The sequence below is a fragment of the Salarias fasciatus genome, chromosome 11 (assembly GCF_902148845.1).
Source record: "Salarias fasciatus chromosome 11, fSalaFa1.1, whole genome shotgun sequence".
NCBI classification, from domain to species: Eukaryota; Metazoa; Chordata; class Actinopteri; order Blenniiformes; family Blenniidae; genus Salarias; species Salarias fasciatus.
This window is the reverse complement of record NC_043755.1, coordinates 24,786,704-24,812,441: the sequence shown is the minus strand read 5'-3', so window position 1 is coordinate 24,812,441 and position 25,738 is coordinate 24,786,704. Positions and strand designations below refer to the sequence as shown.

The 25,738-nt window shown below is 45.3% G+C and overlaps 1 protein-coding gene across 1 annotated transcript in view; it reads right to left on the bottom strand.

Annotated features, from left to right (window-relative positions):
• Window positions 1–25,738, bottom strand: part of tgfb2 (transforming growth factor, beta 2) — a 56,544-nt gene that overhangs the window by 10,094 nt on the left and 20,712 nt on the right. The window contains exon 2 of the mRNA XM_030103563.1: window positions 1,156–1,319. Coding sequence (XP_029959423.1) covers window positions 1,156–1,319 — 164 coding nt within the window. The remainder of the gene's footprint in view (window positions 1–1,155; window positions 1,320–25,738) is intronic.

Genomic DNA, 25,738 nt, shown 5'->3' with positions numbered 1-25,738 from the left:
AACAGACCAATCCACGTATCTCTCTGTTGCCTTATACAGGCTGTGTGCCACAGAATTTGTTGCAGTTCGGGGTCCGAATTTCCCGCGCAATCGCGGGGATGTGACAATTGACGCTGTATGCGCGTTCCAGACAGCTTTGGAACAGGGAGAACATGGCCGCCGTGGACACGGACTAAAACACTGCAGCTGGCAGGGTTTCCGCCAGACCTTTTCAGTCCGGGCGCCCCGCCCACACTAAACTGTGCAGCGGCCGGACAACGGAGAGGAGAAAAAAAAAAAAAAAAAGACTCTCCGACAGTCGAACACCGGCAGCTGCGTTAGCTGCGGAAGCATCCCCCACCCACGCCCGAGCGGACAGCTCACATTAGTAGCATTCCCCGCGGTACCACACGCACCCCCCCACAAAAAAAAAAAACAAGCAAAAAAAAAAAACACACGCTTCCCCCCATCCAATCTTTTTTCCAGCAGGAAACCCTGCTGCAGGGATACAAATGGATTCTTCGGCAGCCATCAAACGACCTGCATCCACTCAAAGCCCACAAAAAAGTGCCACCACGAAGAAAATAAGGACTTTATCAGCGTTATCTCGTGAGTCAAAAAAAAAAAATGGCCGAAGCCGGTGCGCGCTCCGTGCCGCTTTGGCTGGTGGCTGCAGTTCCCTACAGCGCCTATCGCAGCAGCATTGAGGTAAATTTTGTAAAGTTGCCTTAAATCCCTTTAATCCCTTTTGAACTAAGAGTGATGAATCATTTTGAATAGTACTGAGGTGTGTAACTATAATAAAAATAAGTTCAATGTTCATTCACATTTCATATTGTGAAAGCTCTGTGGAGCGACGGCAAGGGACTGAAGAGCCGCAGGTTGAACACCCCTGCTCCAGCCAAACTCAAATATCTAGTCAAACCAAAACAAAGTGCAGCACTGACAGCGGCAGTAAACACAACAATGCTGTAAACAGGCCAACACGTCTTTTTAGATAATTATGAATGTACTGTGTTTTCAAAGCCTTGTCAAACGATACGGATGTTTTGGTCACATTCTGTCTCTCTAGTCAGAACTTGGTCTTTTCCAGACTTCTTGAATCCACTCAAAATCCATGTCAATGATCAAATTCATGACACATAACCCAACCCTGCACCCCGTCCGTTTGGCTACCTGGTAGAGTTCGATGCGCTGCTCAGACACCCGGGCTCCGGGGTTCTGGAGCCGGAAGATCCTGAGCTCGGCCTTCACCAGGTTGGAGGCGTTCTTCTCCATGGAGGACACGTCGAAGGTCAGCCGCCTGAAGTACGGGTTGAAGTACGTGGGAGAGATGACATCTGAAAGACACACAGGAGGGTGTTTTATCGCAGGACGGAGGCTCGGCGGAGCTTCACGCTGATGGGTTCTCGTTACGCCATCAGCAGTAAATCAGGACAGAAGTCAAAACTGAACGCCAAGTGAAACTAAAGAGGAGGCGAACGGGACAAGTCAAGCCATCTGAAATATCTGCAAGTTGAAAATAGCAAAATCACATTCTCATACTTTTAGGATTTTTTGACCAACAAGATTCTATTTGGTCCAAGCCTGTTATCCTAAATATTATCAATAAATGCAACTAAAGCTCCTGTCTTTGATGCACATTAGCAGCATGACTGTGTCACTGACGTGAAAAATCCAGTCACATCTAATATGGTTTTGCTCTCAATGAATTCTGCCCCAGAGTTCTGTTTAAAGTGTTTCAGGTGAAAAGGCCTCATTTTTCTGTTAGTTTCAGAAAGATTCTGCACGGCAACATTTTGAACCGATGTCTAACAGGGATTCAAACCAGGGTCCCTTCCACTCAAACAGAAGCCATACCTCGCTGCGCCTACCATATATAATAACATGTGACCATTTTTAACAGGCTCGTAAAAGATTCCCAGTACTGAATATGTAATATTAGAGGCAGAAATTGGGCTTTATGACTTTAAGGTTTGATTTGAGTTGATGGTCTTTTGACTGACGGGAAGAGAATCCCGTCCATTACGCCTCGTAATAGCATGACAGCGACATATATCTTCTCTTAACCTCAAACTGTGCAGTTAGAGCATAAAGTCAAGCTGCAGTACATTCTCCATGTTTATTGGACATAATAACATCATTTACGACCCGGGACTTCAGACTCCTCCATAAGGAACTGTCACTTTGCCAAAGTGGTAAAAACATTATGGATGATGAGTTTATGTATGATATCCACCACCTACCATCCTTTAAAAACCTCTTTACAAGCGGCCTTGAATAACAGAAATATATCATCTGGTACACCAAGCTTTACATCTTACTCCAGCGGTTACAGTGCATCAGGATGGAGGATGCGTTCTCAGTGGAGCCGCTCCGTCTCCATCAGAACAGCCTGGTAACAGAGTCTGAACGCGACCCGACCTCCGACCCGACCTCCGACCCGACCTCCGCTGTCTGTTTCCATGACAACATCACCGCCTCAGACTCAGGACTACATAAAACACAATCAACAAACCTGAGTCAGGAGACAGATTAGGAAAAGATTTTCTCAGAATATTTGCGCCGGAGGTCTGTCAGCGCTGACGAACGTCCTGCGGAGCCACAGCGCCTTACGCAACCACGCCGAGGAATGTCTGCACCGGCGTGCCCAGCACATTCACACGTGGAGCTCCGCTCATACCGGCATTAAAAAACCAGATGAGAGGAGCCGTTACCTACAAACACACACACACACACACACACACACACACACACACACACACACGCACGCACAGTCTTGTATTTCTATCCTTGTGGGGACCGTCCATTGACTCCCATTCATGTCTAGCCCCTAACCCTGACCCTTACCCTAACCCTAACCCACACCACAACAAAGCCTAACCCTAAAGAAATGTTTTTGCACTTTTACTTTTTTCAGTAACAACAACATGGTCAAGAAAACACTGTTTCTCCTACTTAGGACCGGAAAAAGGTCCCCACAAGGCACGTCGTTCCACGTTTTGCTATCCTTGTGGGGACATTTGGCCCCGACAAGGATAGAAATACAAGAACGCACAGCCCGCCAGCATGGCAGCCGCCGAGCACAGTAGCAGCACAATCCCCCCTCGTGTTCTACCCAGAACCATGTGTGTGGAAGTGTTTGACAGATGCTCACACAGGACTGCAGGGACACGAGCAGCACTGACAGCCATATGTACACACACACACACACACACACACACACACACACACACACACACACCAGAGCGCGTCATGCTGGAAACCATGTGTGCGGTGAGGGCCCGTTTGACAGCGTCCCACAGCAGGGTGAATTAGGAGGCCCCGCAGCATTAAAGCCACCGTTCTAGCGCCGGGGCCAAAGCGCGGGATTAGCAAGACGCCGAGGTTTGTTTAGAGAGCGCAGACGACCACGGCAACCAGAGAGTCTTCACACACTGTTTTGACTCAAAATAACTCAATACTGACATTTTCTGCGTCTCGCTTTGGCGAGTGTGTTTTAATTAAGCAGCGCGGTGACGACAGCCGTGCACGGAGGGAGGGAGATGGTGAATCTCCTCCGACGGCGACCTACAGCACGGCCGACTTCACACACAGTCATGGAAACACAAACACACAGCAGGTCTTCTGGAATACTGCGGTCTGGACCGAAGAATCAAAGATCAAGTTGTTTGACCGCAGGAATAGCAAACATGCAGAAAACAGACAGCATGTCAGGAGGAGAAGCTCCGAGCCGCTCTGACGCACGGCGCTGGAAACGTTTGGCGACGGAGCGTCTTCCAGTCATCGATTCAGTCCAGAAGTCCACATCAAATCAAACCGAGCTGGATGACACCAGAGGACTGGGGCTGAAACACAGAGCTGATGGTGCAAAAAGAAGAAGCAATTCTAATAATTTAAAAAAGCAAATGCTTTGTTTTATTATGGGAAGTCTAAAGAATAATGCCTTGTATCGATTCAGATGTTTCCATATTCAGTGTCAGTTGAGGTATCCATAAATTAGTAACTTTAGAATTACTCTGGTGAGATTGACATTTCCAGTAAAAAGTTCATTTCGATGATCCAGATGTGAACTGCATGAGGCTGGAGTTGGGATCAGCGCTTTTCAGGCCCCAGTTTCACAACGGTCACAAGTGAAAGTGCTCGAGCCGCTGAAAGTGCAACTTTTTGAAAACATTCCAATGCAATAACTCCAAAAATGGAACTCCTCTGAAACACTGCTGCTGCACATGTGTGAGAAGGGTTCACTCACACACGGAACAGCGCTTCTCCAATAACGTCAACATTCACTCCAGCATCGTCTGCATACATGGAGACCGTCCATCCATCCTTGATGGACGAGAACAGCGAATAAAAACAGTTTGAAGGAGCTACAGTGTCGACAGCATGCTGCCCTCTGGGTGCATACACACATGCTTTGACCCATCATGCAAACTACAATCCTTCCAGCGTTTCTGCCGTTTCCATGGAGATGCTCATCGCTTTCAAAATGTTCCCTAGTACAGGCAAAACCTTTCTGAGACTAAAATGTCGAACCGATGCATTTTCATTTGAAACATTGTAATGAAAGTAACCTTCATGTGCATACGGGGAGCAGGCTTGGACCAAAGGGGTGACGAACCTGGGTCAAACCTGGCCTGCTCAAGGACTAAATTCAGTCAATACAATGTTTTTTCAAGCTCACAAACAAGAACTTAATGCTTAATTTTTTTTTTTTTTTTTTTTTTTTTCAGAGTATAACATTTTACAACAGACAATATTTATGGAAAATTCAAAGGAATAACATTAAAACTGTGTTTACATTTGTCAAAACTTTTTTAAACCAGCATAAAAACTCTTTTTTTTTTTTTTTTTGAACACCTGAACCGGGATGTTTGAAGAAAAATAAAAAAAAAACAATAATAAAAAAAATTAAATTAAATTAAAAAAACCCCATAATATTAATAAATGAATAAGAATCAGCACTTTTACAAGATTATCTTGCAGTTTCTCAGTCTGGTATGTTTCTAAAATTTGGTTGCTTCTGGTCCCAAATTGAGTGAGGAGGTGATTCTTTCCATTATATATATGTTATTAATTGTATCAACCCCTTCTCTGGTAATAGGGGGGTCTGGCTGTGACCATCGCCGGGTAATGGTTTTCTTAGCTGCAATCATTATTATTCAATATAGTTTTTTTATGAGCAATTCCCTTGAGAAGATCAGTTTCGCCAAGGAGGAATGTCTTGAAATGAATAGGAATCCCAATCCCAAATATTCCTTCTGTTGTTTTATGAACCTCATGCCAAAACTTTTGTAGCTTTGGACATTTCCAGAACATATGTAAATAGTTTGCTTCCTGGTTCCCACAGCCTCTCCAACATTTGGAGTCTCCTCCTGAGTAAAAAGATTTTAACTTTGGTGTGATAAAAAATCTCATTAAACATTTCCAGGCGAATTCCCTCCACATGTGTGAATTAGTACACTTCCATTGCATTTCACAATAATTTTGCCATTCTTCTTTTGTCATTTCAAGTTCTCCTTCTTTTTCCCATTTGTTTTTTATATAATCTGTGGAGTATGATTTTTTTGTTAAGAAACCTCTATAGAGTCTTGAAATAATTCCTTTAGTTGCTTCACCTGAATATGCCCTAAGGATTTCTTTTAATATTGGTTCTTCCTGATCTATTGGATGTTCTTTATTGCATTTATCAAAGAAATTCCTTAGCTGCAGAAAACGATAAAAGTCCTGTTGTCCGAGAGAAAATTCTTTTTTGAGAGTCTGGAAGTCTTTTAATTTCCCTTTCTTTGTTAGTGAATAGAATGTTGTAATTCCTTTGTCTACCCATGTTTTAAATCTGACATCAAGTTGATTAGGTTTAAAATCTGGGTCGTATGCACTCCATCTGATTATCCATAATTTGTCTTGTAATTTGTATTCTGCTTTAATTGTATTCCAAATTTTAAGTTGAAATGTTAACCAAGGGTTTTTTAGCTTATGCATTACTTGATCTATAGCCTTATTACCTAACACTGCTTGAATTGGAAAGTCTTGAATTAGTTTCTTTTCTATGTCTTTCCATCTTGCATTGTAATCCTAATGCTTAATTTAATCAACAAGATTGACAACTGAATGTTACGTCAAGGCGAGCGGACTTAACACTGACTAGCATCAGCATTAAAGCTACACATTGGACAAATAACTGAATATACCCTTGAAAACAGTGAAAACTGGACATTTTATCAATGAATAAATCTCCTCAGGAACTGGAAAAACTGTGAAACTGAGTATAAAATGAGTGATGATAATCAGTTTCTGCCTGGAGGGCATCTGATCGGCTCTGAAACCGAACATTTTCATCTCCAGATCAGTCTTGATTTCACTGGAATGAGTGAATATGACAGGAGAGTGTGTTGTTCATTATCTGCATCAGTAAAACATGAGTGGTCCACTTCACTGCCTTCTCCAGAACAGAATACACACCGAGCTTTTGTGTGTGCTCTGTGTCAAAGCCCTTTTTTATCACTGACTTAAGTGACGCATGCTTTTTATCTTTTCTATCTGCTTGATGAGAAAAACATCCTGAGCGGACTGGCGGTTTCTCTGGAAGTGAGCAGAAAGCAGGAGTGCAGGAGAGGAAGGAGGCCGGCGGGGAGATTTACTCTCCCATCCAGCGTTTGACTCTCAGGATTCTCACAGCCACTTGCGAAATATTTCTGCTGTTTTGTTTCAACATGGTGGTCTCCAGAGTGTCTATCCCTCTCCCCAGCTAACGCCACAGTTTCCACTTAGAGACACGCACTCGGAGTTTGGATCATCTGTCCAGGACTGGCTCTGCTCGTATGATTCTCCAGATACTACAGCAGCCTCCACTTCCACGGCTGATGCTGGGAAAAAGTAGAGGTCTTCTTTTGATACTGTTTTGAAGTTTGAAATTGCTTTAAATTTCTCCCTCAGATTCATTTAAGTTGCATTTTAGGTGTCTGTTTACATTACAACAGTGCTGGAAGTCACTGAAAAAGCAACTTACACTCAGTAGATGACAATAAGAACAATGTGTCATGACGCCCCGTCCAGATTCTTCTGGACTTGCTAGTTTCAGAGTTGACAGTCACCGTAATAACAATCCCACTTGGTGTTCTGTCCATAAGAATACTTGTACTCTCCATCGTTAATATTTAGAGTGTATTGTTATCTGCAGCGCGTGTGTGTGTGTGTGTGTGTGTGTGTGTGTGTATGTGTGTGTGTGTGTGTGTGTGTGTGTGTGTGTGTGTGTGTGTGTGTGTGTGGTTTCATATAGAAACGGACACAGTTTACATAATATTGCTGTGTAAACATAAAACTTTTTTGAGATGAAAATGTAAAGCTGATGCCTTTTCACTTACAACATTGTGTAAACAGAGCTAAATTATTGGTTTAAATATATAATAAGTCTTTGATATATGATAAAATATGTGAAATAAATCATAGGTTGTAAGTCATATCAGGCACATTTTAGAAAAAGGACTACATTTATCATGAATTCATAATTGAAAACATTTCATGCTTCATTTGTTTAAACAAGAATTCACCGCATCTCACACCAGTGGAGACTAATGTCATGAAAGCTGCTCGGGGCAATTTGGAGTAAAACAGGCAGAATCAAACCAACAACCTCAGGGAGGGAGCTCGACCGGCTCGACTTACTGAACGTCACGAACAAATGCGTTCAAATGTGGCATTTGACTGGAACTCACAACTTTGTTTAGTAATTCATCCTATCATATTAAGAAGTAACTTATGATGGTAAGTACCATCTGTGACCACAAGAGGTCACTGAATGACAACAGAAAGCTGCTACTGTACGATAGAAAAACCTCCTTATTACCATAATCTACTGACAACGCAGGAAAAATGTTGCAAGTGAGGGAAATCTGTCCAGCAGAATATGAACTACTGATGCTTTTTAAGCATATATTGTTTTGCAAGAATAGAAATTATTGTGTCTTGCTATGCTGATAAATTCAGCTATAATGGAAAAAAATAAAGCAATAACTGGTTTCTTCATGTATTGCGCCCTGCTGACGCTCCAGTGCTCTGAATATAGACCGTTATGAAACGCAGCGTGCAGACCTGTATACAGACCGCCTGTGGCCTGAAGGGATTCTGAAGCAATAACGTGATCAAACAAGCACACGTCAGCAGGTTTAATCCTCCTGCTCCTTCCGGTGCGAAGGACCGGTCAACATTTAACAGTGTGCTGTGTGAGCGGCCCATCAGCAGATGAGCCAAGAGCAACAATGCTCTTTCTGGTTTCCTTCCCATTCGTCAACAGAGAAAGTCACACTTCCAGCTCCTGGAAGCCCGGCCGAAGGCGGAGTGTTTACACAAACTGCAGCGGGGCCTCATGAATGACTCCACTGTGCCTCAACGCAACACTGGCCGCATTGAGCGGAGGCTCGGGGAGGGCTGCGGCGGCGGTGACACATGCTGTGAAAGGCGGACGCAGAGCTGGGCTTGGACCGCTATCTGCTTTCCTTGCTCATGCCAATATTTTGATTCGCAGTAGATGTTTTCGCTTTGCAGCATTTCGCTAAATGTCAGAGAGGTCATGAGCGAGAAGCCTGAGAGCTCCACCAAGCAGCAGACAATGGAGACATTTTTTGCGGCGTGTCAGTAGCTGCTGAGGTTCCAATGTGAAAGGTTTTTGTTTACCCCGGACCCCACTAAACTAATTTGTTTTTATAGTTTTCTGTTTCTACTAAAGAGCTATTCAGTGTAATTGGAGGGTTTTTACTGTGGAGAAACACTGCAAGCTGGTTCTAATGTGCACGGTTTGTTTTTGAGGCTCTGATAGCCATTAAAGCATCAGGACCACAGCAGGGAAGATGGGCCACATGTAGTAAAGTCATCAGTTCGCTCAGAGACCACGAGCTCTTTTGATGGAGATGTAGCAAGGCTTCTGCTCAGTTGTGCAAGTCGTCATTCAGTCATAGGATGGCAGGTTCGCTCCCCCATCAGAGGTGGTGTCGTGGTCCCTGTAGAAGCAAGTCTGCTCAATTTTTGTCCTCTTTTCAAGCAGTCCAGAAATGAGTGAACTGGTCCATAGTTTTTGTTCATTTTCAGACAATTTATCGGTTAGCATTATTTGCCTCGTCATGCCCGGTGCTGCTCTGCTTCTGATTGGCTTTTCAGCCTTCATCAAATCAGTGAATGCAGTGAGCACCAGCCAATCAGAGGCGGAGTAGGGCAGGTCATGGCTTCATCATCCTAGGGGAAGAAACCCCAGCTGAATGGTGCATCATGGGGGATTTGGAGGTGGATGTACACACTGTCGCTGGTATAGGCTGTATACCCTGGACTCCACCGCTTCACATCAGCCCAAAACTCAAATGCATGAATCCAGCTCCTTGAGGCAGCCGTCAAACAGTCAAATCAGAAGTTAGCTGTGAAACTGCTTATGAAGATGAGATTATTGTAAAACAAAGCAGAGTACCCTTCAGTCTCCCTGTACGTGCAGAAACAAATGACATTTTAAATCCTTCAATCCACGATACAGTCACAGAGGTTCAGCCAATGGATCATATTCCAGCAATGATCCACTGAAAGAAACTGTAAACATAATGGCGACGTGTCTTAAAAACCAGTAGCTGACTGATCCATTCAGAGCCGAGAATTACACGATCATTTCTGTTTGATCCACGAGGGATTGTGGCGGCAAAAGCAATGTCCATGTGAACTGTTGAGAGTTCATTTATGGTGTGGTCAGCAGTAAAACATGAAAAACAGAGAGAAGCGGCTCAGACATCAGATGTCTTCCACTCATCGTAGCAGGATCCTGATCCACCACAGGTCTACTGAAAGATACAGGAAAAGCAGTGGATGAAAGGGTGTTCTCGATTTTCATGATGGCCAACAAATAATAACACCGTGACTGGCATCATGTGCCAACAGGAACATTCAGATGAGAATTCTGTATGAATTGTATCATTTCCACCGAGGAATGACGCGGATGGATGAAGTGCTGCTGAGTTTTCATGAGCTCAAAATTAAATGTATTAGAATGGAGTCAGTGGGAAACTATGGGATGTGAAAAATCTATCATTAAAAGTCGTGGAGGGCCAGCAGGAGAAATGGTTTTCACCATAATATCTACTTTACAAAGGCATTAAATGCATTTTCAGACATTCATACAGACACGTAAATTTATGTAAGAGCATAAACTCTTCTCTGGAGTTTCCACAATCTGGTAAACACATCCAATAATCCATCTTTGTGAAGGCAGTTGTGATAGACCAGTGTCAGAATAAAAGATGTGTCAGTCTGTCATGTGCAGTATGGGGTAGTTTGGTCTTCGGCCCTGTTCAGAACAACCTTTCAAATGAAATTACTAAACTTTTTTTAGCCTATTGGACGTCTGATGCTCTTACCCAAGAAAAACGGAAAACTTTGAAACACAACTTTCTGAAATGCTGATACTGCGCGTGTATGTACACCACGGCGGTAGTAAGCACTTCTTCTGCACATGCTCAGTAGACGAGCTTCATCATGGCTCCCATATGGTCTGGCGGTTAGGATTCCTGGCTGTCATCCAGGTGGCCTGAGTTCATCTCCCGGTATGGGAGCATGTCTTCCTGCAGTTTCTCACCTCAGGGACTAATAAAGGTTTTCTAATACTCTCTTGGGAACCTGGAGCTTTTATATTCCAGAGTCACGCAAGAGCAATCCAACCTGGAGGTCTATCCCTACGAATGTCCATGTTCTCCCATCGTTAATGTTTATAGCACATTGTTCTGCATGTGTGCGTCGTTTCACTACAAAAACAACCAACAGCACCAACTAGTGGGTGAACTACATGGAATTAACAAGAAGCATTCTGCTTCTGGTGCTTCATGTTTCTGTCTGTCTTGAAACTAACATCAAAGAAACATTCTACTAGTTCAAAACTTAACCAGGAAGAGACGAGCTCGAGCGATCATGACATGATGTGACGTGAAGGCAAAGATCAAAGATCAAAACCCGGACAACAACACTGCCTATGATTCAGTCGCAATTTCAAAATGGACGGTGTAAATGTAATCAGATTAAAGTGCTTCTATGGAGTAGATTTAATCAGATTACTTGTGGTCCATGTCACCGCAGACAGTGTTTCTGTTGTTTCCATTTAAACTGACATCATCTTTAAATTGTAGCTGTGTAAACACAGAACTTTTCTGAAACAAAAACACAAAACGTTGTGTTTTCATTTGAAATGATGTCGTTTGGCTCCAACATTGCTAATGCTTCTCTTTGGTCCTGCCAGCGTAGGCCAGTAAGAAGGAAAACTTCTAACAAAGAGTCTGCATGCTGAATTCGAATGTATTTTCTTTCCAAGAAATGTTCACGTTGTCATGAGTTAGTGAGCAGAAACTCTGCTGCAAAGCAGTTCATTTAATTCAGCTTGATTTCAATTTGAAAACTCAACATGCTGAGATTATTTCTTCATTAACAGCATTGAAGTGCAGCGCCTGAAGATCTGCTGCCACGGAGAAGTTTCCAGAGTTGGCATCATGGATCAAACCAAACCCAGATCAGATGAACCTCGTATAAAAAGAAGTTGTTGAACCCCTCTTTTCGGGGCTCTTGTGGTGAGGGGTGGAACACACATGCCTCCACTGACGGAGCTTCATTTCAATAAATGCTTGATTTGTTGTTCCACACGCTGCAGATTTCACATCGTCATCAATCCACAAACAACGCGCCGGCGTGCGTGGGTAAAGCGAGACCCACGGGGAAATTCCAGGAGGGTGGAGGGTGGGGGGCTTAAGGAAATCGCAGCGGAGAGCCTGCCGGCGGCGGAGGAGCCACAATGCCACCGATTTATCCAAACCCGACATGAAAACCATCCACCGCAGCCGGCGCCACTGCGGTCTGGGCCAGCGTCTGTTCGCGTGTCTGCTCCATCACCGCCTCAGACTGACGGGACCAGGACAGTGGCAGGGCCTGCACACACACACACACACACACACACACACACACACACACACACGGCCTGCTACTTCCTGCAATCAGCCACTTCATTACTTATCACTGACATTACCTCACATACCACCAGGGGGTCAAAGCCTCGGGCCTCAGGCCGAAGCCCTGGGGCAATGCCTCGGGGTAAAACCCTGGGGTAAATCCTCGGGCCTTGAGGCAACACCTGGATCCAGATCCGCGCCCCTCCTGGGGCAGGTGGGCAGCTCGTAGGCACGGCACTGGGTGAACAGCGAAGTGACTTTATGAATGATCGTCCCCAGTTTGAGAATCAGTTGCTACGTGATGAGAACATGGATTCCCGAGCCGTGAGTCACCGTCGCCAGCTGTGAACCAGTTCATCCAAGAAATTTGCTGTCTTTGATTAAATTGGAAGGTTTTCAGAGGCCTCCGAGGATCGCTTCGAAGTAGGAGAAAAGGGAGGGAGAAATCCAAACGTTTAGCGATACTTGGAGTCATTCTCTTTGCTGTGCTGCCATCATGACCGATAACATCTCTGACGGGACCCGCACGCTGATCGGGATCAGCCATTACATTACAACCACCTGTCTAATATCCCTCTGGTGCTCAGATCCGTCCAGACTCGGCCTCCACTGGACCTCGGAGTGTGTGATGTGGTTTAGCAGCAAGTCTTTTCCCCCTGAAGGTGGCGAGGTGGGGCTTTTATGAGACCACATGGATACGGACCACTGCAAACCAGGAACACCCCACCAGAGACTAGTCCTTCTCAGACTGACTCACATCCTCACTCCTGCCCACGCTTCTGCTCAAAACACACTTTGAGGACTGAGGTCCTGCTTTCTCAAGGCTTTTCAGACTGAGTGCATTTCACAGGTTGTCAAGTCGGAATAAAACCAGGACCAGAAAGTATTTGGTCCTGTTTACATGAGAATAATCAGCTGGAAATGTCAGAGTCTACATTTGCTTATGCTGAGTGATTAAAAAGATTTGAAGAACAAAAAAAGAAGAACTGAAACACAAGCTGTCAGAGGGTGAATGTGGATGGCGAGCTGATTGTTTGGCTTGTTCTCCTTCCTGTACGGCGACCTTTAACACCTTTTATCATCATTAGAAATAGAACAGATTGATTTATTAAATTACGCTGTTTTGATATCTTTCTTCAATGGAAACGGTCCAATGAGAGAGTAAAGAACTGAGCAGAGAATCTCTGGTTGGCATCATTTTGAAACTTACAGGTTCTTTCCCATTTTTATTTTTCCGGGTAGTTAATTGCAGCAGTTCTAATCTGGAAAAAAAAAAGAGTGTTTTTCTTTTCTTCTTTAACAGACTTTGAATCCAAATGCAACCTGTGAAAAGAGGTTGAAGCTGCCACAGTGGAAATAACTCCTGGAAACTGAAGAGCTTGAACACGTCACAGTGAAGACTGTCAGAGAGGGGGAGCAGGTGTGTCAAACATGCGGCCCGTGGACCTGAACTGGGCTGTCAAATGGTCCAACAGTAAAACCTACAAAAGATACTTTCTTTACGACTTTTTCCATAACTGACCTGCTGCGCCTCAGCCACTGGACGGTTTCAAACCCAACAGAGACCCAAGTCAAGAGATGAATCACCCGGAACCAAAGTAGCATGACAGGCTGAATTCAGGCATCGTGGCAAAACGGATTTCAGGTCGTTCATCACACTGGCATTGAGGTAGATGCAACGAAATTCAATTTCAGAGCAAATTCTGGCATTTCTACTGAAATCTTTACACAAGCTTTTTCTTTCTCCTGAAAATGTAACTTTCTTGGGTTTATTAAAATGACATTTGATCGTAAAAACATGTCAAAGTGACGCAGAATGCCAGGCGAAGTCTGCAGACGGCGGGCTGTGATTGGTCCAGAGGACATGGGGCGGGTTAAGAAGCTCCACATGTGGTCTGCATGAAGGTGGAGTAAATGTGCATTTTATTCTAGAAACTGTTATATTCAAGCATGAACATCACACACAGGGGCAGGAAAAAAAATTCTGGTTTTGGCGCCGTCCACAATTCGTTGTGCATCTCAGACAAATCTGTTCAACGCCATTTTGCCGATATGCCGTTTTTTGAACTCGTCTGTCACACTGGACGTCAGGTTCTGCTGTACTGTGCATGGCGACCGAAGTAAGACGAATTTCTCTTGTTTCCTGATCTTTAAACCGTCAGTCCTGCCAAAGCTACTAAATATTAAAGGTGCCCACTGATTTCCTCCAGGTACTTTGGATGTTATGGAATATTCTGGAGAGATTGAATTAGGTCCTATTGGATGGTTTAAGATGATATTCTACATTCTGTAGTTAAACCAACAACCCCTGTGAATCTGATTAGATTCACCTCAATATGAATTATACTTCTTATGGCAACATCATGAAAAGAGAGAAAAGAAAGACACACTTCTTCATGCCAGCGGACCGCAGCGGACCACTGCGGCGGTCGTAATAAAGTGTGCCAGACGAAGTCGAGACTCGGTGGTTTCGGTGTCAGAAGCCTGAGTCATGCAGTCCGAGCTGGAGGGAAGCTTTCTGAAGCGCCGATATCAGATTGTGACTGTCTGTGTGTCGGAACGCTCTGCTGTGCGGAGACGTCTGCTTCTACCATCAACGCGCTCCGTCCGAAATCCTGCACACAGATCCCAGATCAAGCTTCAGAGGTGGAGAGGATAAAACCCCCGCTCGGGTTTCAAGGCCTCATGTGCGTTATGTATTTAGGGATCCTTCCCTCTGACGCTGACACGGAGCCAGGACAAACACACATCCCCTGAGTGGAGTTTAGAGAGTGGGCTGGAGGCGGCGTGGGGCCCCGCTGTCAGTGACCAATCCATTTCAAATAATAAAACCCAGAGTGTGTTCCCAACTGGAGGACCTCAGAGCTCATCGTAAACCTGCGTGAGGGTCCATCAAAGACGGGTTTCCTTCCTGAGGGGAGTGCCGCTCCCCCCCCCGCTGCTCACTCCGTGACTGGCCGCTTTGTCAGCAGAAAGGACTGCCTCCAGGGCGAGCGCCACTCAGAGCGCTCCGACATGTTTTCCACACAGAAGGTAGCTGCATGCAACATCCCAGGATTTTTAGAATTTGGGAAATAAAACATGATCCATTCAAAAGCCGTTGCTGGAAACAATCCTCAAGTCATGGAATTGGAATCATTTTAATTTATATTTTAGATCAAAACGTTCTAAATGTAAACATGAATCGTCTCCTGTGTTTTCTGGACATATGAAGACGTCTCGGTCCGCTGGCTGCTGGTTCCACACCGCGGTGCAGTGATAAGAGTCTCAGAGCAGGTTATAGTTTCCTGGTTGGACCTCACTGTGCAGTTTGCATGTTCTCCCAGTGCAATTCTCCAGTTCCCTCCAACAGTTCCATAATATGCATTACAGGCTAACTGTTTTTTATAAAACTCACAAATGTGGAAAACCTCCAGTGCCTCTTGAGGGTTTACTGACACTACAAAGCTGGTGGGAGTCGCTGACGACTCAACTTTTTGAAAATGTCTCCCAAGATGGAACTTCTCAAACCCGCTCCAACTCGGTCTTTGTGGAAACGGAGAAAATGCAACTTTGTGAAACAGCGCTGCTGCACATGTACATGTAGCCAGAAATGCTGAGCAGAAAACTTTAACAATGTCAGCGTCACATCAGGGAAACAGCTGGTGCCAAAAGGCTCACAGTTCAGACTGAAAACCACAGAAGTTCAGCACAAACCTGAACTCCGTCCGTCCTGACAGGCTGCACCATCACATGCAGGTTTGAACTATCTCTAGTGTTCATATAAATAATGTGAAGTACTTGTAAACATCGAGCAAACATCGTAGCTGCTCGGTGGTTTCTGAGTCAGCGAGCGTCTGAGAGCGGAGGACTCCAGCAGACCTCCAGGAGGCGCGGCTCTCTTCCATTCTCCTCCGTTTCAAAAGCGTCTCTCGGAGTGTCTCTCGGTTTTGATCCAAGCCTCAGTTTGTGGCTAGCTTGTTTGTTTTGCATGTTGTTCTCTGCTCTGTGCTTTTCCCTCCTGTTACGCTCTGACTCTAAACGGTGCAAGCTGAAAGCCTCGGGAAAACCAGAATCTGCAAAACATTTCATCCTGCTCTCAATTTCCACTCTTGGAAAAGGCTTTTCCACTTGGATTGATAGGTTTCTCAGGATGTTACATCCTACGGTACGATGAAAAGGCCAGACTGTAAACGGTACTGATGACATGAAGCTTTTCTGAATTTATTTGACCGTGAGTCTGTCTTTGAAGGGCTCCTATCTCCAAAACAGGGACCAGGAAGTGGGCCGGACCAGTGAAATGGTGCAATAATAACCTTTAATTTTTAACTTTTCTTGATGAAAATGTCTGTATTTTTACAAAACCAAACAATGACTCCAGAAAATGGCGAGCAGCTCGACTCTGGGTCTGTCTGGAGAGTCCAGCCGGTTCAGAGCCTGATTCATGCTGCTCGATGCTTGACCCGAATCTTCTGGCCATCAATCCTGAATCAGCTTCCTGTGAACGGAGTCATGAAGCTTCGCTGCAGATAAAACAGCATTTCAGCAGCCGTGCTTCCTCCTGTTTATTTCAGTGAAAAAGGTGCAGAAACGCTTTGTTTATTCATCTGTACGACTGAAAGACTGAGTAAAAAAAACCTCCGAGTGGCAGCAGTGTGTGAAGGCCGTGGGAGCTTCCCTCAGTCGAACACACACTTCCCGCGTCGCTGGTGTGTTGGTTACAGGCTGCAGCTGATCAAACTCTGTGTTTCCACTCGGGGTCTCAGGAAAAGATGTAATGATTCAGCTGGCGGCGGTTTTATTGGGCTCCTTTACGCACTGTCAGGTAGTTGGAGTTCGCAGCATGAAGGGGTCATTACTGTGCTGGCCGGGCGAGCGGGACACCTGCCGAGAGCAAACCTGTGATCTGCAGGACGGCGAAGAAACCATTTGAGCTAAAACTGTTTCATTTGGAGTCTGGCTAGACTTTTTTTTTTTTTTTTTTGCTCCACAGATTGCAGGCCGTGAAAGGATTTTAGCAATTTCCAATTTAATTTTCCGAACTTCGCTCCTCTCCTCGTGACCTGAACAGGTGGCGGCCATATTATTCCGCTCCATGAGCTCAGAAATAACAGATTTAGAGTGTGGGAATCCATAAATGAAAACATTTGCTGTGAAATAATTATGCTGTGATCCCAAACTGTTTGGAATTCAGCTGTGACTGCTTTTGCAGATGTATTGGCATGAGGGAATCCATATGTGCACGTCCCGGCTTCTGGCGCGGCCAGCACCATCATTAACGTCGTTTTCCTGACATTTTAACCATTTTGGTTACCATTAGACATGCAACATGTAGCAGACATAAAATTAAACATAAAATGCAACATAACCTTCCTTCTTTGTTGCAGTTTTTTTCCTCGTTTCTTTTTCTTTTTACTTGTGAGCTATTTCTGTCTGCAAACTCCTCCAAATCCTGAGTTATGACCGGATGCAACTGTTTACTACCTCAGAATCACTTTTACCATTGGAGAATGGAAATACGGACTAAATATTGGCCTCCGAGGCTGAGATGCTGGGACTGACTCGAGGGAAAACTATTTGACCTACTTTAGAGTGTTTCCCACTTCTGGAAGACAAGAGAGAAGACAAATCACATCAGTCCCAAATTAAAGGAGACTCAAACCCAACAAACCCAAAGTGGTAGTAATATATTACATTTCAGTGGGTGGTGCTTTGGCATTGCGGTTTGCACTCTCGCCTCACAGCTCGAGGGCCCCGGTTTGATTCCTCTTCTCTTCTGTATGGAGTTTGCATGTTCTAGGCTAGCCTGCTCGGCTCGGCTCCAGCTTTTCAGATGGATGAATGGATGATAGAAAACAACCCAATTTCAGTTGGCAGCAGTTAAAACTCAAACTACAGAGTAGGAAGTCCCTGCTTTGGCAGAACTTGAGGTCAGTTGGTGGAGCTGACCGGTCAGTTTTGTGGCTGTGGGTACACCGCTTCGGTTAGATTCCATGAAAACAAACCTTTTCACTCAAGTTTCTTTGAGGAATCAATAAACCTCGACTGAAAATGTCTCTCCAGACACTTTTGTAACATAAATCCCACATCTGTGGGGTCTCAAGCCACACTGATTTAGGACATGTTTACATGTCTCAAGAAAGGTTTCGCGTTTACCCAGAAACGCTTTGAAAAAGATGTAATGTTTAGTAATGATAGTAATGTAATGTAATGACCAGGACCAGGGGAATCTGGGAGTCATGACACTCTGGAGGAAAACGTTATTCTTATCATCCATCTTCTGAGAATCTCTCTTACAACAACACATCATCAGCAGGGCAGAACTAAGCTTCCTCACGACGGTCTGATCCCGGCTCACACTGTGAATCAGAGCATTAGTGAACTGTTCACAGGACCAGGAGCAGCGTTTCTGACTAGTTTTCCCTCATTTCCACAGTGTTTTCCACCAAGCGTTTTCAAAATCTTCCACCTGGTGAGGCATGTTCAAACCCTCGTCACGAGAACGGACACCAAAATGCAGCAGAAGTTTTCATCTAAAAACAACACATTGACGGGAACTGAAGGCTGAACACAGGCCTCCTGAGGTCCAGACTGTTTGCGGGTTATACATCACATTGGTGACAAGACTATCTATGTGTGCAGAATAGAGTTTTGGGAATCAATCTATGCTTAGCTTCTTTGTTTCCATTTTATTTATGATTTTTTTTTTAATGGTACTTTATTGAAAATAAATACGTTTGCACTGCACCTGTTTGACATTTGGAGTAGATGCATCGTTTCAAAAAGCAGCCTCCGTCTCTTTACCAGATTCGTCTCCACTGCCAGAATGAGACTGAAAGAATCCCAGGAGGCTGCGTCCTCTGGAAATTCCTCCAGATGAAGCGACCTTGAGCTGCTCCCAGAATAACTGAGGTAAGTCAGTTCCCGGGTTAATACTGGGCCGTAGCTGGTTCACCCCGCCTGGAACAACTCCAAAGGAAGCATCCTGATCAGAGGCCCGAACGGCCAACTGTTGAACTGAGAGCTCGTAATCCAAAGATAGATTTTATTTCCTGGAGTGACATTGAACTTGTGGGTCAGATCTGAAGACAATATGTCTCAGAAGAGACTCTGTCAGGTTATTTGAATGTTAAAGTTAAAACTCTCCATCTCTGAATAAGAAGTGAACATGTGTGCCGGATTCAAATCAATTTCTTCTCTGGTAAAGAGAAAAGGAAAATATGAAATTATCCACAGAGGGACTAACAGACGCTCCAGAACATAATGGTGGAAGCATAAAACCAATCAAATCAAAAGACATCTGTCTCCGGATCGAGATGGATAAAAAGCACCGTCTCCAAGAATAGCCGATAGGAAAGTTCAATAGTCCTCCGTCTGGCGGCAGAGAGGCACTCCCTGTTTTCTCTCCTCCTCAACAACTCTGAACTGAGTCCAACAACACTCCTGCTCCTATAAGCGGGCAGTCCAGCTGTCCTCCGCCGGTGTTTACGAGGCTCTCCTGAAGCCGTGAAGGCCTCGCAGCAGCCCGCCATGCAGAACCCAGCGTCCACCTCCGTGCCAGTTCGTTCACATAAAACGCCCAGAGAGAGAGCAAAAATCAGCTGCACTTCACTTCACACCCACCTACCTGCAAAACCAGGACCCTGCTAACGGCGGCTCGGCGGACAAGAACCCTCGACTCAGGTTTGAAACCGGGACCAGCTCTGCTCAAGGAGCAGAACCAGGCTGGAGCTACTCCCACCCTGACCTGCTTCTTCCTCTAGTTCATCATACAGGAAGAAAACTTTTCATCAACACAAATTACCTGTGAAGATTTATTCTTCCGCATCAGTGGCTCTCATAGCGTGGGTCGAGCTGACTGGTGGGGGCGCCAGAGAGCTTCAAAGTCAGGACAGCATCCAGACCACAACAGGGTCCAATCACAGCTAGTGTCAGTTAGAAGCAAGAGAAAAGCAACGGTTGCAGTGAATTCGTCAGTGAACGTCAAACTGGCCTGTTGATTCACATATTCCAAAAGTCATTTCATTCTTATCAATTTTGATGTTTTGTTGACCCAGTGACCCCACTGGTGGAATAGAGGGTACATGCTGCTCGTCACCTTCCAAAACAATGCTGAAAGACCAGGCTTTCACATGAGTTCAACAAAAAACCTGTGAATTCAGTTCTTATGGTTAATATCAATGTTCAAGCCTGAATGTCATGAAACCACACGACCATATCCAGAGAGCGCGCTTTGGTTGTTCGCTGCACTGTTGTGTATTTTGGCCTTTTGAAAGCAAAAGAATGACTGGGCCTGACCTAGATCACTGAAAATTCAATCAATCCAATCCCCGCTGCGTTTGAAATGGAAACTCTCCTTTTTAAATTAATGTTTTCTGAAGATGTTTTTGAACTGTGGCAACAGAAGAGTTGGGGAGCAGAGACAACAAACGTCAACACTGTCGCTGCCTCCAATCAACACAATGCATAATGTGAGCAGGTTTCCTCAATCACGCAATGAGAAGAATATCAACGTCTGCTCGACTTTCATCGAACGGAAGACTGAAGACCAAAACTCTGAGTGGAATGAAGAGGTGGAATGATCTTAGTCACGACAGCCCAGTGAGCCTCAGCTTAATCCTACATGTAATACCACTTCCTTCCACAGGGTGGTGCACTGAGTCACACTTTCATTCTGCAGATGAAGAAGAGTAGAAGTAGCTCATCTCACAAACACAAACGGCTGAAATTTCACACAACAGCGGCTTCACCCTGGGAATCAAAGGAGCATGACCCAGACCTTACCGACTACACCTGATGGGAAAACATTCCGTTCTTCTTGATCCTGCTGATGCTTCTTTGTGAATTAATTTGTGAAAATAAAACTGCAAAGCAACAAACTGTCATGCTCTTGAGAAAGGCTTCCTCGGTGAAGCTCAGCGACAGCCAATTAAACTGTTGTCATGTTTCAAGAGGTGATTTATGGAAGAGGAAAGTGGACAAACGGAGAAAGAGGCGGCGACGAAGCAGAGGAAGAGGCAGGAGAGAATGATGAAGAGCGGGGAAGATCGAAGCAGACGGATACCGACACGAAGCGGCCAAGAGGAAATGAAGAAAACAGCGAGAGGACAGAGGAGGGAGGTGTCAGGAGCGCAAAGAATAGAAGAAACGTATGAGAGAGAGAGAGAGAGAGAGAGAGAGAGAGAGAGAGAGAGAGAGAGAGAGAGAGAGAGAGAGAGAGAGGGATCAGAAAAAGATCTGGAGAGAGAGGGAATATGAGCTCCTGCCTGTCTGGTTCCCTGCAGACGCCTCCGCCCAGCCGCTCACCTGCCAATAGCAAATTGAAAACAACTCGGCACATAATCCCTGGGAACTAAAAATACCCGGCGCTCTGAAAGCCCATCCGCCGCAGCCTGTCAGTCGGCACAGCCACAATTCCCAGCAACAGATAAACAGGCGTACACACAAACACCACACATGTTCTCCACACAGGGATCAAGTCAAACAGCCATTCCAACACACACAATGACCACAGTGGTTCCCAACATGTGGCCCAGGACCAAGGCACTGACCACTCCGAGGTTGTCTTAATTACATTTGCACATTTCAGAGAGAACTAGAACGAGGCTCTGGATGATAGTGAGAACGCGCTGGTGATACAGCGTTTAGGTCAATCAGGCATGACGGGGGTTGACGGTTTCCAATGAGGGGCAATCTGGAGAGATAAGATTAGGAACCACTGGTTATGCATGTTAGATGGAAGATTTTAGTTCCCGTTAGTTTACAACAGAAACTAACTTTACAACCGAACAGAGCCCTGCTGATGAAAGTTCCTTTAGTGAAGCAACACAACAGTTCACCAGGCGTATCAAGCAATCGGGGGATGCTGCCTTGCTTAAAGCCCCGGCTTTAGGAGGGAAGCGAGTCTCAGCTTGAAGGAGGACGGGGTGGATGGACGGATTAAACCAACCCATTAAAACCTCCAGACTGGGCTCCGGTCCAGGCGATGTGGAATCACCGAGCCAAACCAGGACGGTGTGTTTGGAAATGTCTGGGTTGGTGCTGCTGCACAATTCTTAGCTTTTTCCCACAAAATTCCGCAGAAAATTGGCAAATGACATTGTATATGGACAATGTACATTCAATTCATGAAACACTCTTCGCCTGAATTACTAATGTTAGCAAACTTTTTAAAATATGCTCTGAAAAACATAACTTCTCTGAAGCACTGCTACTGGAAAACATTCCATTTGTTTTCAAAGGAACCGTGTAACTTTATGCTGCAATGGCTGAAAAAAAATGCTGAGGGAATCAATGTGAAGTGTATATTTATTTCATAAAGACGGACTGAGTCACACTCACTGATTTGTTCCTGCGCTGCTGCTCTGCACGTCATTATTTGAGTCCTCGTGCTCTGGATCGTGTTGACAGCGTATTGTCTTTCCCTCCATCATTCTAACTTCTCATCATGACCGGTGGCAGCAGGTCAGATGAATCAGTATCAAGGAAAAATAACTAAAAACAACAAAGCCTTCTGAATGGGAACTGCAGACGCACAAGCAATCGAAAACAAAAGGGAAGAAAGAAAGAAAAACAAACACAGTTGCATCTGGTTAAAATTGGGACGAAGAAGAGAAAAAAGCATTTAAAGCACAAATCCTCAACATCATGTGCTTCAGTGTTTTTACTGCATATCGCTCATTCACCCGGAATCGTGCTACTTTACACAGTTAACTTAAAATGCACACTTCATGTAAGTCAGGTGTGTCAAACATCCGGTTCATGGCCCGGAACGGGCCCACAAGAGGCTCTACTCCGGCCACAACCAACCAGATGGTGACATTTCAAAGAAAACAATGATTTTTCAACACATTACTTGAGATGAGGACACACAACACAACAGTAACCTCGAAGCCGAGCTGTCAGTTTAGAAAAGCTCAGCCAGAGGAGGAGATTTCTGGACGTTTTACTGTAGTTTGCATCATAAGGTTTTATTAAAATTGGCTTTATGTTGAGATTGGAATCATTTCTTGTAGTAATTAAGATTTTTCATTTCATCTTGTATACTTTGCACCAGAACAAAGAAAATTTGTCACCTGACAACCTGACGCAGACCTTACCCTCAGGATAACAATGTACAGGTGAAGGTTTTTTCTTTCTTTAAATCAGCTCTGCTCCACTGCAAGTCAGAAATCCAAGTTTTGTGAAATCAGCATTGAAGCTAAAGAGAGGATCCCGCTGCTGTGTGTGTGTCCTGGTGAGACCCAGGTGAACCCCTCTCGGAGGGCCAGAATAGCACAGTGTGAAAGTTTGGTGCTGATTCAGTATTACATGAACCTTGGCCTGGGCTGCCCGGGGATGCCTGGAGCGCATGGCCCGGGTCCACTGTTGCCGTCCAGCAACAAGGCGGTCGGAGACGCACGGCCCGGCGTGAGGAGCGCCGCATCCACCGGCCCGTTGCATAACCCGAGGCGCTCCACCAGCTCCGTCCAGCATGTGAGCCTCCCCACGGCCAGCCCCCCCCCCCAATCCCCACCGCTGCACTCCTGCGAAGACGATCGACTTCCAGAGGACTGGTGCCGTTGCTGTAAACAATACACTGCTGGAGGAGAAGTTGTTATTCTTTTGACTCTCTCTCAATCGCTCCCTTTCTCTCCCTTCTGTTACGCAATGCTGGCCGCGGTGGCTGAGCGGTTGGAGTGGCAGCGCCGTCCAGGTCTTGCGTAAGTGAACAGAAAGCGGGCTCTCAACAACAGCGCTGCGGCGAGGTCCGTCACCCAGGCAAATAACCCCGGGTCTTAAAAGTTTGCAGCTCCGCCTGCAGCTGCTTTCTCACTCTCTGATCGCTCCGGCGTGGGGAGAAGAGCCCAGGATCTCGATCAGCGAGGAAAACAACGGCTGGCTGGAGTTATTATCGCTGATTCCACTCAAGCACATGCAATCCCTGCGGTGATCCTGCAGCCCTGACAACAAGCCTGCGCTCTTCACTGTGAGGAGAGAGCAGTCATGTGAGGGGAACAAAGGTTGCAGAGACTGTTTGGAGATGTCCACAGCTCACATTCCCTCTGTCCAGAAGCTCGGAATCCCCTCTGTCTTCAAGTTTTCTGCATTAAACCAAGAGATGCCCAGAGAGAAGCTTTGGGATGCAGGAGGTAGAAAGTCTGTCTCGCCTTCTGCAGCCTGTTGGACACACAGGGCACGTTGTCTGTTTGTCCCCCAAAAAACTTGCATGAGCTGGACACAATGTTTGTCTACATTTCAAAATATAACTGACTGTGAACCATATTTCAAGTGAAAACACATTGGTTTTTCCTTTTCATTTCAGAAAGTTTTTGCGTTTACATGATGACGTTTAGAAAATTCTGCCCATGCAATCAGAAAAAATGCTGAAATGCTCTATAGCAGGGGGGCTCAACCAGTCGACCGCGGAGTGTCACCAGGTAGACCGCGAGCTGCAGGGAAAAAAACCCAAAAACTTTGAGCAGTGAAAAAGAAAGAAAGAAGACAGCAATGTGTGTGCGCGCACGCCAGCGAGTGTGCGAGTGTGTGTGTGTATGTGTGTGCGCGCGCACGCAGCGCTTCATGCATGAGAATCAGCGGTGCGGCTGCGGGGCTGGCGGATTCTGTGGGGGGAAATCCTGAACATTTCAGATTCGCCCCTAATTAAAGTAGGTCTTGCAGACAAACTGAACAGTTGAGTACTTCAACAGTGGTTTTAGCATGTCAGTAAAGACCCATACTAAAGAAAGAAAATGCTGTTTTCATATTTTTTTAGATTAAAATGGCATACAGAGGCCTTTCAAACATGGGCAAAATTAAGACTGTAGGGTTTTTTTTCAGGAATTCCACCCCTGTAAAATTTTTCACACTCAGACTAGGGCTAAGAACGTGATTGTTTTGCAACTAGCAGTGAAAAACGAAATGTTCCGGTGAATTTCATGCTTCTAGCTTGCACATTTCAAGAATTATGGACCTCTGAAGTATGTACCTGAATGACAGTTATCAGATTTAGGCGGAATCCTACCCCCTTAAAATTGGGTGTAAAAGCAAAACGTGTACACATATGACCAAAAACCCATTTGCTACCTTCTTTTGGGACCGAATGGCACGCTGAAACTGAATATAATGCAAATCAGTAATGGTGCTGCTGGAGCCACTTGAGATGGAATGACCCAATAACAAACAACAGCACCCACTAGTGGCCTGGCATGGAAACAACTCGGTTGGCAGTGCTTCAGTCATTTCCATGTAAACGGATGTCATTTCTCAAGTGTTGCCATGTAAACAAAAACCGAAACGAAAACATTTTGTTCTCTAAGTTGATGCGTTAGAAGCAGAAAAAAACGGCCAAACAGTCTCTAAAACTGCAGCTATCCTGAAGCGTTGCTCTTCGTTTATCAAAAGTGGTCTGAGGGCGAGAGCTGGGGGCTGAGATCAGGCTCATTGATACATATGGTCCTGGACAGGAAGTTCCAGCAGATAATGATCTGCTGGTCACATCCTGGAGCCAGATCTCACAGCAGACCTTCAGGGCGGGTTTGGCTTCCCGGCATTACACAGGTGGTCATAATGTTATGGCTGGTGTCTGAGTGTGTTTAAGCGGGTCAGATTTAGGGGAAGGCTGGGGTTTGTGTTAATAGAGCGGACCTTCATCATCATGGTGAAAGTAATAAACACGTGGTCGGAGGAGCCTGGCTGTTTGAATCTGGCGAGGCTCCCGTCCGTGTGGCTGCTGCGGGGAAACCGGCATGTAAACACAACATAAATGTGGAGAGAAAAAACAAGCACAGCTTCCTGCATCACTTCACAAACGTTTGAGCTGTCAGAGGGAAACACTCCGG